The 12934-nt window shown below is 43.8% G+C and overlaps 1 protein-coding gene across 1 annotated transcript in view; it reads left to right on the plus strand.

Moving 5' to 3' along the window:
• The first annotated feature begins 667 nt into the window (after window positions 1-667).
• Window positions 668-12934, plus strand: part of SBSPON (somatomedin B and thrombospondin type 1 domain containing) — a 38980-nt gene continuing 26713 nt past the window's right edge. Inside the window, exon 1 of the mRNA XM_007527299.3 lies at window positions 668-1123. Coding sequence (XP_007527361.1) covers window positions 910-1123 — 214 coding nt within the window. The 5' untranslated portion in view covers window positions 668-909. The remainder of the gene's footprint in view (window positions 1124-12934) is intronic.

Here is a 12934-nt window from a genome sequence, read left to right on the forward strand (position 1 = left end):
CATACATATTAGTGAAGGAGGACAGGGGGGTTTAGAATGTTATGAGAAAACTAGGAAATGTTACACATGTACCAACTACTGCATTCTACAGTTGACTGTAAACTATTAATCCCCCAATAAAGGAGAAAAATAAACAAATAGGCGAACTTTTTATTAAAATGAAAGCTATCTCTACAATACATTGATTGTTTGTTTGTTTTGGGGGGGGTCAGACTTAACAGAAAGCAGAGCACCGACAATATTTTAGCTAGCCTTTCCTTCACATTTTTAGGAGGCTCTTGAGCGAAACCTGTGGCATTTCCGAGGCGCGGAGAGGGGCAAACCCTGTAGCCTAGGCACGCCGTGCTGCTGAGACCCTTTCCTGCGCACCCCACGCTCCTAGTTTTTTTAAATAACTTTTTCTCTTTTCTTTTCTTTTCTTTTCTTTTCTCTTTTCTTTTCTCTTTTTTTTAGTGCAAACTCACCCCCCCCCCAATAATGTGTCCTTTAGGAAACCAGGAAATGTGTGGGTCGCGGCCGGGCTGCCGGCGCCCCGGGATTCCCCCTGTGCCACGAGGACGCGCAAACACCTGCTCCTCAGCGCGCTCCGCGGGCCGTGCGACGGGCCCCCTGCTGCCACCCGGCTCCGTGAGGCTGAAAGGCAGGAGAGGCCGGTGTCCCGAGCGGTGGCCGCTGGGGACCCCCCGACCCGCGGGGAGGAGGCGCCTCCCCACCCGAGCTGCTGAGCGCCGCGCCCTCTGGGCTCCCCGACCGGCGCGCCCCGGGGCTGGGGAGGGGCCGCGCGGGAGGGCGGGGGCACGCGGGGTGCGCGGCTGGGGCCGGGCCGGGCGGGTCAGGCTGCTCGTCCGCGGCCTCTCCCGGAGGAGCCCAGCGCTCATCGCGAAGGGCTGTGGAGTCGCAGGCGCGAACATGAGGCTCCTGTGGATGGCGCTGTGCGCCCTGGCGCGCCTGGGGCCCGGGGTCCTGGCCGGCTGCACCGAGGCCGGGCGCTGCTGTCCCGGCCGGGACCCCACCTGCTTCGCCCAGGGCTGGCGGCTGGACAGAGTCTACGGGACGTGCTTCTGCGACCAAGCCTGCCGCCTCGCCGGCGACTGCTGCTTCGACTACGCCAGGGCGTGCCCAGGTGGGTGGCGGGACCCAGGGTGGGGCGCCCGCCTTTGGCTGCCGGCTTAAGCGCACTGGGTACACGCGCCGAGGACCCTGGCCGCAGACTCTGACATTCTTGTGTCCCTTCAGACCAGTCATTCTGTCCTGGCCCATCCAGGCCCGCATCCAAGTACATTCATGGGGATCTTTCTAGAGTCTCTCGGCCCCTTCCATCCTGATCCAGCCAACCTCATCTGTCCTTTGTCCTTTTGTCTCCAGTTTATCTGTCTACTACAGATGCACCCTCAAAGTGCGGGCACAGAACTTTGGTGATGGGTGTAGTGTGGAACTGTGCCCTGCAATTGTATGATCTTGTAAACCACAATTAAAGCATTTATTCTAAAAAATGAAAACGATAGATGTACCCCAGATTTTCTACTCTAGGATCCTCTGGCACCCTTCATACCTAAAGGTACGGTTCCAAATCACCCTTCTCCTCAGAGCCTAATGGAAGGGCCTGCAGCCTTCTGTTCTGAGAGTGAGCAGGGCCACTTCTGCTCTAGGATATTTTCAACTCACAACTCCAGCCACTAAGGGCAGCCTCCCTCCTAGGCCAGGCTGTACCACTTGCATTCTGTTAGTCCTTAGTCCTTAAGAATCTTGGTGAGGGATGGTGAGGGAAGAATGTGGAACTATCCCACTTTATGCCCACGGATGCCTCTGGGAGGGTGATTTCTTCTGGAGAAGCAGCTCTTTCTGAAAGGCTACAGTAACCCTCATCTCTGGACTCCAATGTCCAACACAACCCCTTTCTCATGGAGGTGTTTTATATATTTGAATTCAGTTATTATCTATGTAGCATGATAAAAATCACCTCAGGTCCCCATTATAATTTACATCAATTATGTTTTTTGAAGGGTTCTCAGATGACACATGTGTTCTGTCACTGAGCTACAGTTCTTGGCACCTATTGTGTGTGTGTTCAATCTTGCAGGGTCTTCCATAGGTTCAGTGCTTTATTTATTTATTTATTTATTTATTATATTAATGAGAAAGACAGGAAGAGAGAGCAAACCAGACATCACTCCAGTACAAGTGCTGCGGGTGATTGAACTCCTTCAAGAGAGTCCAATGCTTTATCCGCTGTGCTATCTGCCGGCCACTGGCTCAGTGTTTTTCAGCCTTATATTTCCTGCTCAATCACAGCTCCCAGCTCAGTAAATGTTGATATAACTAAATCAAAAGGTGAAGGAGGAAATGGTGAATATGGTGCTAAAGAACAGTGTGTCTGAGAGAAGTCAATTTGAGAGAGAAAATAACTCAGCTTTCTGTTGGCCAACCCAAGCCCCCACACATGTTCAGTTTCAACCTTAGGCACCAGCATTGTCAGGGTGCTTGGCATCAGCCCCTGGAGAGTACCCACGGCAGAAGGCTGCCCTTGCCAGAGTGGAAACGGGACCTTTCCTGTGCCTCTGTGCAGGCAGAGGCTTCCATCCCAGGGCAGGGTGCCACCCAGGCTTGCTGATGCTGAAAAGAACACCATTAAAAAGCATGAAGTTTTTTTTTTTTTTTTAAATGCAGGTCAAAAGCTAATAATTCACTTATGGATAATGATCTTTTTCTTTCCCACTCCTAGACCCAGGTCTTTTCTTTCTTTCTTTCTTTTTCTTTTCTTTTCTTTTCTTTTTTTTTTTTTTTTTGCCTCCAGGGTTATCCTTGGGGCTTGGTGCCTCCACTATGAATCAACTGCTCCTAGCAGCCAATTTCCCTGATTTTATTGGATAGGACAGAGAGAAATTGAGAGTGGAGGGGGAGATAGAAAGTGAAAAAGAGAAAGACACCTGCAGACCTGCTTCAGGTGAAGCATTCCCCCTGCAGGTGGGGAGCCGGGGACTCGAACCCGGATCCTTGAGCAGGTCCTAGAGCTTAGTACTGTGTGCGCTTAACCAGGTATGGTACTGTCCAGCCCCCCCCCCCCCCCGCCCAAGTATTTTTCTACTATCATTAGGAGAAGGAGTGGTTATTTAGGAAATGCAGGGTCCTTTGAGTGGGTGACCCAGCCCCTCCAGCAGCATCCCACCTAAACCCGTTTTCCTTGGGTACCCAAAGCCTTTCAGAAAGCCTCACTATGTCAGATTTACTCTCTGCTTCAGGGCTGCCTACATGTTAGAAGTAAACACAGAATCCCTGTGCTCCAGATACTGTGGTGAGCACAGGGATGGGAAGATGATGAAGATGCTGTCTCTGATCTCTAGAGATTCACAGTTGAGATAAATGCACATGCAATATACTTAAGTGCCTAAATAAGGGCTCCCGGAAGCTAGAGAGGGAAATACTCAGAGGAGCAGGAATTTCAATCAAAGACAACTTCCCAGAGAAAGTACTGGGCATGCTCAGTTTTGGAGAATGAAAAGAGAGGTCTTTGAAAGGGGAAATGAGGGTCCGAGCCTGGTTGAGTGCACACATTACAGTGAGCAAGGACCCTGGTTCAAGCCCCCAGTCTCCACCTGCAGTGGCCAAGCTTCTTCTCTGTCTCCCCTTTGCCTCTACATTTCTATCTCTATCCAGAATTACAAAAAGAAATAGAGCCTGACAGTATTTTAAAAAGAACATATTTAGGGACCTTGAATGCCCATTTCCATAGAGTTAACAGGGACCAAGCAGGCCTGCACAGAATTAGTTGCAGGTTGGGGGGGGGGGTCGGTTTGTTGGTTAGTTTCTGTACCCAGTTTCTCAGGTATGGAGAGCGAATGGGAAGTTGGCGGCTTGATGGGACTGAGCCTCCTGGTCTAAGAAGAAAGAGCATGATGGAGTAAAGGCCTGTCTCCTCACCTGGGGACAGACGCCACCTTGTGCTGACTCTGGGGCTTGGCAAAGGCTTGGTTGGCCTGTATTAGGGTTGTATAGCTGTCGGAACTGAGACATTCAGAGAGGCCTCACCTTATTCAAGTTAACAGGAGTGGGTAGCAGAGAGAGCTGATTCCATGGCCGTCTCATTCCAAGCTGTCATCAGCCACATTTCTCTGGACCAGTTCATAGTTATTTTTAATTCCTTGATAAGTTGAAAGTTCAACTCAGATACCCAGGTTAATATATATAGACTCATTCTGCCTCATGGAGTCTTTTCTTACCCAATGCTAAGATACTGATGTTGCCCAAAACCTTCTTGACTGAAAGCATATTAACACAATGAAAAAAATGTACCTGGGTAAAACGAAACCTACATTCAACACTTCCTGATTTTTTTTTTCTTTCGTATTTTTCTCTTTTAGCCAAAGCACTGCCTAGCTTTACCTATGGTGGTGCTGAGGATTGAATCTGGGACTTCAGAGTCTCAGGCATGAAAATCTTTTGCATATTTTCTGATTCAGTTTTTCACTTTGATAAATGCACTATGTTTGTATGACTAAAACATAAAATAGTGGAATTTATTTTATTTATTTTTTAAATAGGAAGGGCTTCTTTTTACTCAGTAACAATACAAATTAGTTATTGAGTCTTTATTTTTTATTTATTTTTGTTAAATATTTTATTTATTATTTATTGGATAGAGATAGAGAGAAACTGAGAAGGAAAGGGGAGATACAGAGAGAGAGAAAGCTAGACACCCGCAGACCTGCCTCACCATTTATGAAGCTCATTCCTGCCCCTGCAGGTCGGGAGTGAGGAATTGAACCCATGCATGTGCAGGGACCCATCCTTGTGCATGGACATATGTGCACTTAACCAAGTGCACTACCTCTCAGCCCTCCTTGAATCTTTCTAACTATTAAAGTTTTCCCAGAAGATCTGTTCTGAAAATTTTCTCAGAAATCTTAATATGATAATGGCATGGATTTCACTACCAGTAATACATTTCTGCAAACCCTCTGTGTCCCATCCTCCAAATAGGAATAGAAAATTATCCATTTGCCATGCCTAACTTGATCATGGATAGAGTGAGAGAGAATTGGGAGATAGATCCAAGTTATCCTGTCCTGGAAGAACTTCTTAGGTTTGTTTAGTGGATTTATCACACCAGTCTCTAATTTCTCAGCTCGTTCCTGCAATATGCCATCTAAGAGCTTACAAACATTGTATTAGATCTTTGACAAGCAATGCAAGGAGAGACTATTATTTAACCCAAATGGAACAAGACAAAAACAAAGTAGCCTATGTAAGCCAGTTTTATTATAGACTCATACTAAATCTAGGAAACCAGCTGTTTGAATCTTGGTGATATCAAGTCTAGAAGGCTTGGTGTTTGAAAATACTTTTTCCTGAGGAAATATGTCACAGTCAGTGATGATTTAGAAAGTTGATGTTTGACCAGAACCAGAGTGCCTGAGAGACAGCGTGTGGCTTACCCTGCCTTTGTCTCAGCAGAAAAATACTAGTCAGGCCTTGTGCCAACATGGATTTGGCTATAACCCTGAGGAGTGCAGTCAAGGAAGGTAATGCTGGCATGGCTTACCCAGCATTCACTTGGTGCCAGGCCCTCTCCCATGGCACAAGTGTAACCTTTCTTTAGTTGCATAATCCCACAAGGTTATTCTTCATTTTGCTCTTGTTAAACAGATGCAGTAACTGGGGGTAGTGAAAGTTAGACAATTTGTTCACAGTCACACTGCTCATAAATGATGGCGTGAGATTGCAACCCAGATGCTCTGGATCCTGAACCCACACGGTTTACTGCCTTAGATCAAACAAACAAACCAACAACAAAAAAGAACATTCTGAGAAGCTGTGTAATTAGCAGGGTAGATTCTGAATACTGGTAAAATGAGTCTTCTCTCTTTATTCATTTGTGTTCTCTTTAAAATTTTTAAAATTTATTACTAGATAGAAACAGAGAGAACTTGAAAGGGGAGAATAGAGAGATAGATAGGTAGATAGATAGAGAGAGACAGAGACAGAGAGAGAGAGAGACCTGCAGCCCTGCTTCGCCGTTCATGAAGCTTTCCCCCTACAGGTGGATATCAGGAGTTTGAAGTGGGTTCTTGCGTACTGTAGTATGAGTACTTAACCAGGTCACCACCACCTGGACTTCCACTGTGTACTCTTCAAGGGAAGCAAAAGCATGCTGCTCCTCTCTGCCATCGGCTGATGGCTGCCTTGGTGCCACTTGTATGTATGGTAGTACCCATGAGCATTATTCTTCCACTAGACGTCACCTGTGGCTTCAGAAGGCCCTGCCATTTGAGTGTAGCCACATTTCCATTTATAAGGAACATTTTACTTCCAAAACTAATACTGACTTCAAAACTATATATTTGCAGTAGGAAGTTTGGAAAGTGTAGAATTGTACAGAATAAGAAAACATTTTACCTGAACTCTCTCTCACTACCTAGAAAATGCTGTTGTCTTTTTTGATAAAACATCCCTATTTATCCTGGTTTTATATGGTCCAGAGACACCGTTTTTCTAATAAAGCAGCCCATACCATTGTCTTGCTAACACTTCACAAATTCCCAGTTAACAGGACAAACAGCTTGTCTAGTTAATGTATCAAAAGAAAATACCCAACAGGGGAATAGAGATCATGGTTTCTGGAAGAGGAATAAATGATACGATCATCTCATTGGAGTGTTGCGAGGGGGTTAGCAGGCACTTGGATAATGTGGTCGCATTCAATTTCTGGAGAAGTTTTACCCAGCTTCCTTCACCAAAGGGCATGCTTCTGAAGACAGATGACATACAGTTAAAAGTGTGTCACCATGAGCTAGGTGTCTGTGTTTGTGTATACAGGGGTTGCTTTCTTTTTCTTCCACAAGATGTCAAGAAATAAAATCTGTGTGTGAATGGTTCTGTTGCAGGTCAGTAGTCAAAAAGAACAAACCCTTAAGAATGATTAGGGTTATTTGACTTTAACAGTATGAGAGAGAAGGCTCTTGATCGTGGGTGGCCTTAAACTTTTAGGTGGCAGGAAGCCAAGCAGGGAAGGCCAGATTGCAGAGAGAAATACTTGACTCAGATGAACCCAGGAGATACTACTTCATGGGACTAAGGGCAAGGTCTTAAATTAAGAAGAAATAATTCAGGCATCAGGAGAAAGCTCAGCTGGTAGCGTGTACACATTCCCAGCTATGATATGAGTGGGCCTCTGGCCACTGTATGAGAACTCCATGCACACAGGAAGCTTTACAGGCAGCGGGGTAGTGTTGTGTTTCTCCTTCTCTGTGTCCCTCTCTGTAGCTCATCCTGTATCTGAAAAAAAAGGGAGGACTAAAAGGTGGGCACCTTTCAAGGCATGGCGCTTGCTTAAATGGGCTACGCTTGTGCAGGGATTCATTATTAAAGAATGCAGTATACTTTTCTGATCTTGGTCATTTTCCTTGTGACTGTGGTAGGGAAATCACCAAAAAGTCTCTTGAGGAAGGGGCCAGACTAGTTCAGGGAAGAAATGATAATTCCTTGCTCTTTGGATCTATCCATTATCTTAACTTCCTAGTGAACTGAGAGCCTGAAGGGGGCACCTAGGTTTTTTCTCTAGCTCTCTAATAAGAAAATAGGAAAATCGCTCAGCTTCTTGGCACACATTAACACCCCCCCCCAAAAAAAAGTGGGCTGATCACATTAAATTAAGACATCTATGACAATCTTGAGGTCAAAGGAAATCAGGCTGCTTACTAGGTGACAGTCTTTTGACCTCCAGTAATAACGATTGAAGTGTAAAGATTGAGAAAATCAGGTTGTAAGAATGAGTATTTGGATCTGCCAAAGACAGATGTGAATTAAGTGAACTTTAGTGGGAAGAGGACAGACTAATGGAATAATCCAAGGAAGCTTGTCATATAGCTTAATATATGACATTTACTAAATCAGAATTTTCTGTGCTTCCTGTAACCTCCATAACCAAAGGTCTCTTGTGATCTGTGATGACTTACAGTCCAGATATAATCAAAAGCTCATAGGTTAATTAAGAATAGAATCTCTCGTTCAGAATAGAAATAAATATCTTCAGATAAAAAAACAAGAAAAAATTAAAAACCTTCAAATTCAACTTAAAATATTTTGTATAACAGTTTTTCTCATATAATTCACAATTCTCTCTCTCTCTCTCTCTCTCTCTCTCTCTCTGTGTGTGTGTGTGTGTGTGTGTGTGTGTGTGTGTGTGTGTATTTTCATATTTTCTCTTGCAGTGAAGCCATTGGGGCTATTCAAGGACCCATCACTTCCTGACTTTTTTTTTTAAGACAGAAATCGAGAGAGGAGGGGAAGACAGGGAGGGGGAAAGAAAGATAGATACCTGTAGACCTATTTCACTACCTGTGAAGCGACTCCCCTGCAGGTGGGGAGCCAGGGGGCTCAAACCAGAATCCCCATGCCTTTATTTATTTATTATTGGCTAGGGAAGAGAGAAATCGAGAGTGGGTGGGAGAGACAGAAGAAACAGAGAGACACCTGCAGCTCTGCTTCACCACTCGCGTGAAGCTTTCCCCCTGCAGGTGGGGACCAGGGGCTTGAACCTGAGTCCTTGTTCACTGTAATGTGTGCGCTTAACCAGGTGCACCACAGCCTGGCCCCTTCTCTCTTTCTTCCTTTCTTTCTTTCTTTCTTTCTTTCTTCCTTCCTTCCTTCCTTCCTTCCTTCCTTCCTTCCTTCCTTTCTTTCTTTTTTTTTCTAATTTATTTATTGGGGAATTAGTGTTTTACATTCGACAATAAATAAAATAGTTTGTACATGCGTAACATTTCCCAGTTTTCCATATAACAGTACAACCCCCACTAGGTCCTCTGTCATCTTTCTTGGATCTATATTCTCCCCACCACCACCCCGAGTCTTTTCATTTGGTACAATATGCCAATTCCAGTTTAGGTTCTACTTGTGTTTTCTCTTCTGATCTTGTTTTTCAACTTCTGCCTGAGAGTGAGATCATCCCATTTTCATCCTTCTGTTTCTGACTTATTTCACTTAATATGATTTCTTCAAGCTCCATCCAAGATAAGCTGAAAACGGTGAAGTCACCATTTTTTATAGCTGAGTAGTATTCCATTATGTCTATATACCACAACTTGTTCACACTCATCTGTTGTTGGACACCTGTGTTGCTTTCAGGTTTTGGCTATTACAAATTGTGTTGCTAAGAACATATGTGTACACACATCTTTTTGGATGGGTGTGTTGGGTTCCTTAGGATATATCCCCAGGAGGCGAATTGCAGGATCATAGGGTAGATCCATTTATAGCCTTCTGAGAGTTCTCCAGACTGTTTTCCACAGAGGTTGGACTAATTACATTCCATCCAGCAGGGAATTGGTTGGACCAGTTACATTCCCTTTGACCCCATAACCTCTCCAGCATTTGCTGCTGCTGCCTTTTCTGGTGTCTGACATTCTCACAGGAGTGAAGTGGTATCTCATTTTTGTCTTTCTTTGCATTTTTCTGACAATCAAAGACTCGGAGTATTTTTTCATGTGTTTCTTGGCCTTTTGGATCTCTTCTGTGGTGAGTATTCTGTCCATGTCCTCTCCCTATTTTTGTTTTCTTGTTGTTGAGTTTGTCAAGCTCTTTATATATTTTGGTTATTAGCCCTTGTCCTGACTCTTTTTATAGGGCTAATAAAATCATGGGTTAAAAAATAGGAAAGGGCCAAGAAGTGGTGCATATGGTAGAGTGCACAAGGTATAAGGCATAAGGATCCGGTTCAAGGCCCCCAGTACTCACCTGCAAGGAGAAAGCTTCATTAATGGTGAAGCAGTGCTGCAAGTGTCTCTCTCCCTATCTATCCAATTCCTCTAGATTTCTCTGTCTCTAACCAACAGATTTAAATAAAATAAAGACGTAATATTTTACCAGTGAGAAGCCTTAGCCATTAGGGACAACAAATGATTCAGTAGTTAATTCTGAGATTTGAGGACTCAAACTACAAAATAAACCAGATAAAATAAATAAACCTGGACATGAAATACTAATATTGTAGAAATACTGGAAGATAGAATTCAGTCAAAAAATTCTCCCACTACTGCAGTTTCCAATGGAGGGGGATGGCGATGCAAAAGTCTAGTGGGAACAGTATGGAATTACAGCCTTATCATCTTATAATTTTATACATCACTAACAAAAAGAAAGAGTGAAAGAAAGAAAGAGTGGAGGAAGGAAAGAAAGAAAATTCTCCCTAGTGTGACCTTTTGCCAGGAGTATAATCCAATACCATATTACAAACTTCGGAGTCGATGGCATAGCAAAATTTATTTTATAATGATGTCCATATGTTAATCTTTGAAAAAGCATATATGTATATATTTTTTCAAGTGTACTAGTACATGTTATTCAACGTATCAGGGCAGGACTGCTAGATTCAGGGATAAAGAGATTTGGGACAGTAAAGGAGTTACTGAAAAAAATTACAGGCAGGAGAGGGGAGATATGGTGGTTATGCCTCATGTGTGAGGCCCTGAGGTCCCAGGTGCAGTCCCTGGCACCACCATAAAAAACCAGAGCTGAACAGTGTTTGCATTAAAAACAACAACAACAACAAAATTAAAGATAGAAGGAATATTTTTCTAGATAGTTCCTAGGCTGTTTCTTTAAATGCTTTTTGCTTTAATGGAACAAGTAAATCATGAAATCATGAAAACAGAAGGGAAAGGCCTAAAAAGGATGATAAATAGGGCAAGATATATAAAGACTTTCCAAAGGATATGCACATTATGGAAAATGACAGTGGACTCTAACATGACTCACTCTTGCTTGTTTAGGTGGTTGACATGATGACTGAGTTTTCAGATGACTGATAAAATGATTTTTGTATGAGTGTATGTGGCCTTAGTGCCTCAAGTATGCACAATACCTCTGGGATAATCCCAGAGCTATTTTCCCCATTATTTTATTTATTCAAAAGAGATAGAAAGGTGTATATGAAAGAGAGACAGAAAGGAAAGAGAAAGGAGAGACACCATAGCACCTCTCTCCCGCCACCATTGGTGGAATTCTCCTGGTGCTCAGGAACAAGACTCTGGAGTATGGCAAGGCACATATTCTGGCAAGTTAGCTATCTTCCAGTCCTTTGCTGGAAGGTTTTTTTTTTTTTTCTTTTTAAGTTGGTGATTTTTAAATTATGATTATATGTTTATGTTTATGTTGAATTTGACCCTTTTCATGTCAGAAATAGTTTTGGCTGGGGAGTGGTGCATATAGAGCACACACATAACTAGAGACAGCTTGGTGAGGCCAGCCACTACGTATTTCAAAAGCTGGCAACCTTAAATGAGAGTGTTCTGGGAGACAAAATGAATTTCCAAGTCAAGCTAGGAATTTCAAGTCAAGACTTGAGAGAAGTTCAGATGCTTTGTTGGTGAAAGCAGTAAAATAGAAAGTGTGAGAGGGTGGTAAGGAAAGAAAAAAATAACTAGGCAGGGGGAGGGTTCAGGTCCTGGAACATGATGGCAGAGGAGTACCTACAGGGGGCTGAATTGTTATGTGGAAAACTGAGAAATGTTACACATGTACAAACTACTCTACTTTACTATTGACTGGAAACCACTAGTCCCTCTAATAAAGAAAAAAAAAATAACTATCCTTATTCTATTTCTTATACGAATAGGGTGTACTCTTGGTATGAGAGAAAGAGGTTTGATTTCTGCTACAAAGGAGTATCTTAGAGTACTGTTCTGCTCTGGCTTATGCTGGTGTGGGGATTTAACCTGGCCCTTTGGAGCCTCAGACAAGAGAGGAGTCTCTGCATAATCATTATGATATCTCCTCTTTATTCTTTTCTTTTTTTTAAATTTTTATTTATAAAAATGAAACACTGACAAAACCATAGGATAAGAGGGGTACAACTCCACACATTTCCCACCACCAGAACTCCGTATCCCATCTCACCCTGATAGCTTTCCTATTCTTTATCCCTCTGGGAGTATGGACCAAGGGACATTGTGGGGTGCAGAAGGTGGAAGGTCTGGCTTCTGTATTTGCTTCCCGGCTGAACATGGGCATTGACAGGTCGATCCATACTCCTAGCCTGTCTCTTTCCCTAGTGGGGCGGGGCTCTGGGGAAGTGGGGCTCTAGGACACATTGGTGGGGTCGTCTGCCCCCAACTGGACTTCCCCAAGAGGACACATTGGTGGGGAAGTCCAGTTGGCATCATGGTAGCATCTGGAACCTGGTGGCTGAAAGAATAGTTAACATATAAAGCCAAACAAATTGCTGACTAATCATGAACCTAAAGGTTGAAATAGTGCAGATAAAGAGTTGCGGGGGGGAAGGTGTCTCCGTTTTGTAGATAGTTAGTAGGCCTATTTTTGTTGTATTCCAAAGGGCCCGTGACTATATTTGTGGTTTTTTTTTTTTCTGAGTCTGACATCTGATATGCAGGTGGACCCAAGTTATTGTCTGGGGAGATGATGTCATGGCTGGAAAAAGGACCAGAAAGCTGGATCAGGGAAGAGAGTAGCTCCCAAATATGGGTAAGGTGCATAAATATTGTTGACTGTAAACCCCATCGATTTGATGTGATCTGGGGCCCATATTCAGCTTAAGAGCCTATGTGACCTCTGCATCCCTGTAGATCTGAGCTCACATTCTGTGGTCATGAGTAGGAACATTACAGCCTGCCTTAATTTCAGGACCCATCTTCCTCAGGTGGAATACAGAGTATATTGTTCAGCCTCCCTTCAGAGGATGGAACATTCTCTACTGTTGTTGATCCATGTTGAGGGTAAGGTCCTATGGGGGCCTACAAAGGGGTCTATTGTGTTGTTCCTGATAGAGATGACCGGTAACAATGGAGAGAGGGATTTATTCAAGATCTAGGCCCATCAAGTCTGTTTGGGAATCTCAGAACTCCCTGACTAGGGTCACAACGGATGGGATGGCCTGATAGTGACTAAAGAGTCATCGTTAAAGTATGCCTGTCTCTTGCCC

The sequence above is a fragment of the Erinaceus europaeus genome, chromosome 1 (assembly GCF_950295315.1).
Source record: "Erinaceus europaeus chromosome 1, mEriEur2.1, whole genome shotgun sequence".
Classification (NCBI taxonomy): domain Eukaryota; kingdom Metazoa; phylum Chordata; class Mammalia; order Eulipotyphla; family Erinaceidae; genus Erinaceus; species Erinaceus europaeus.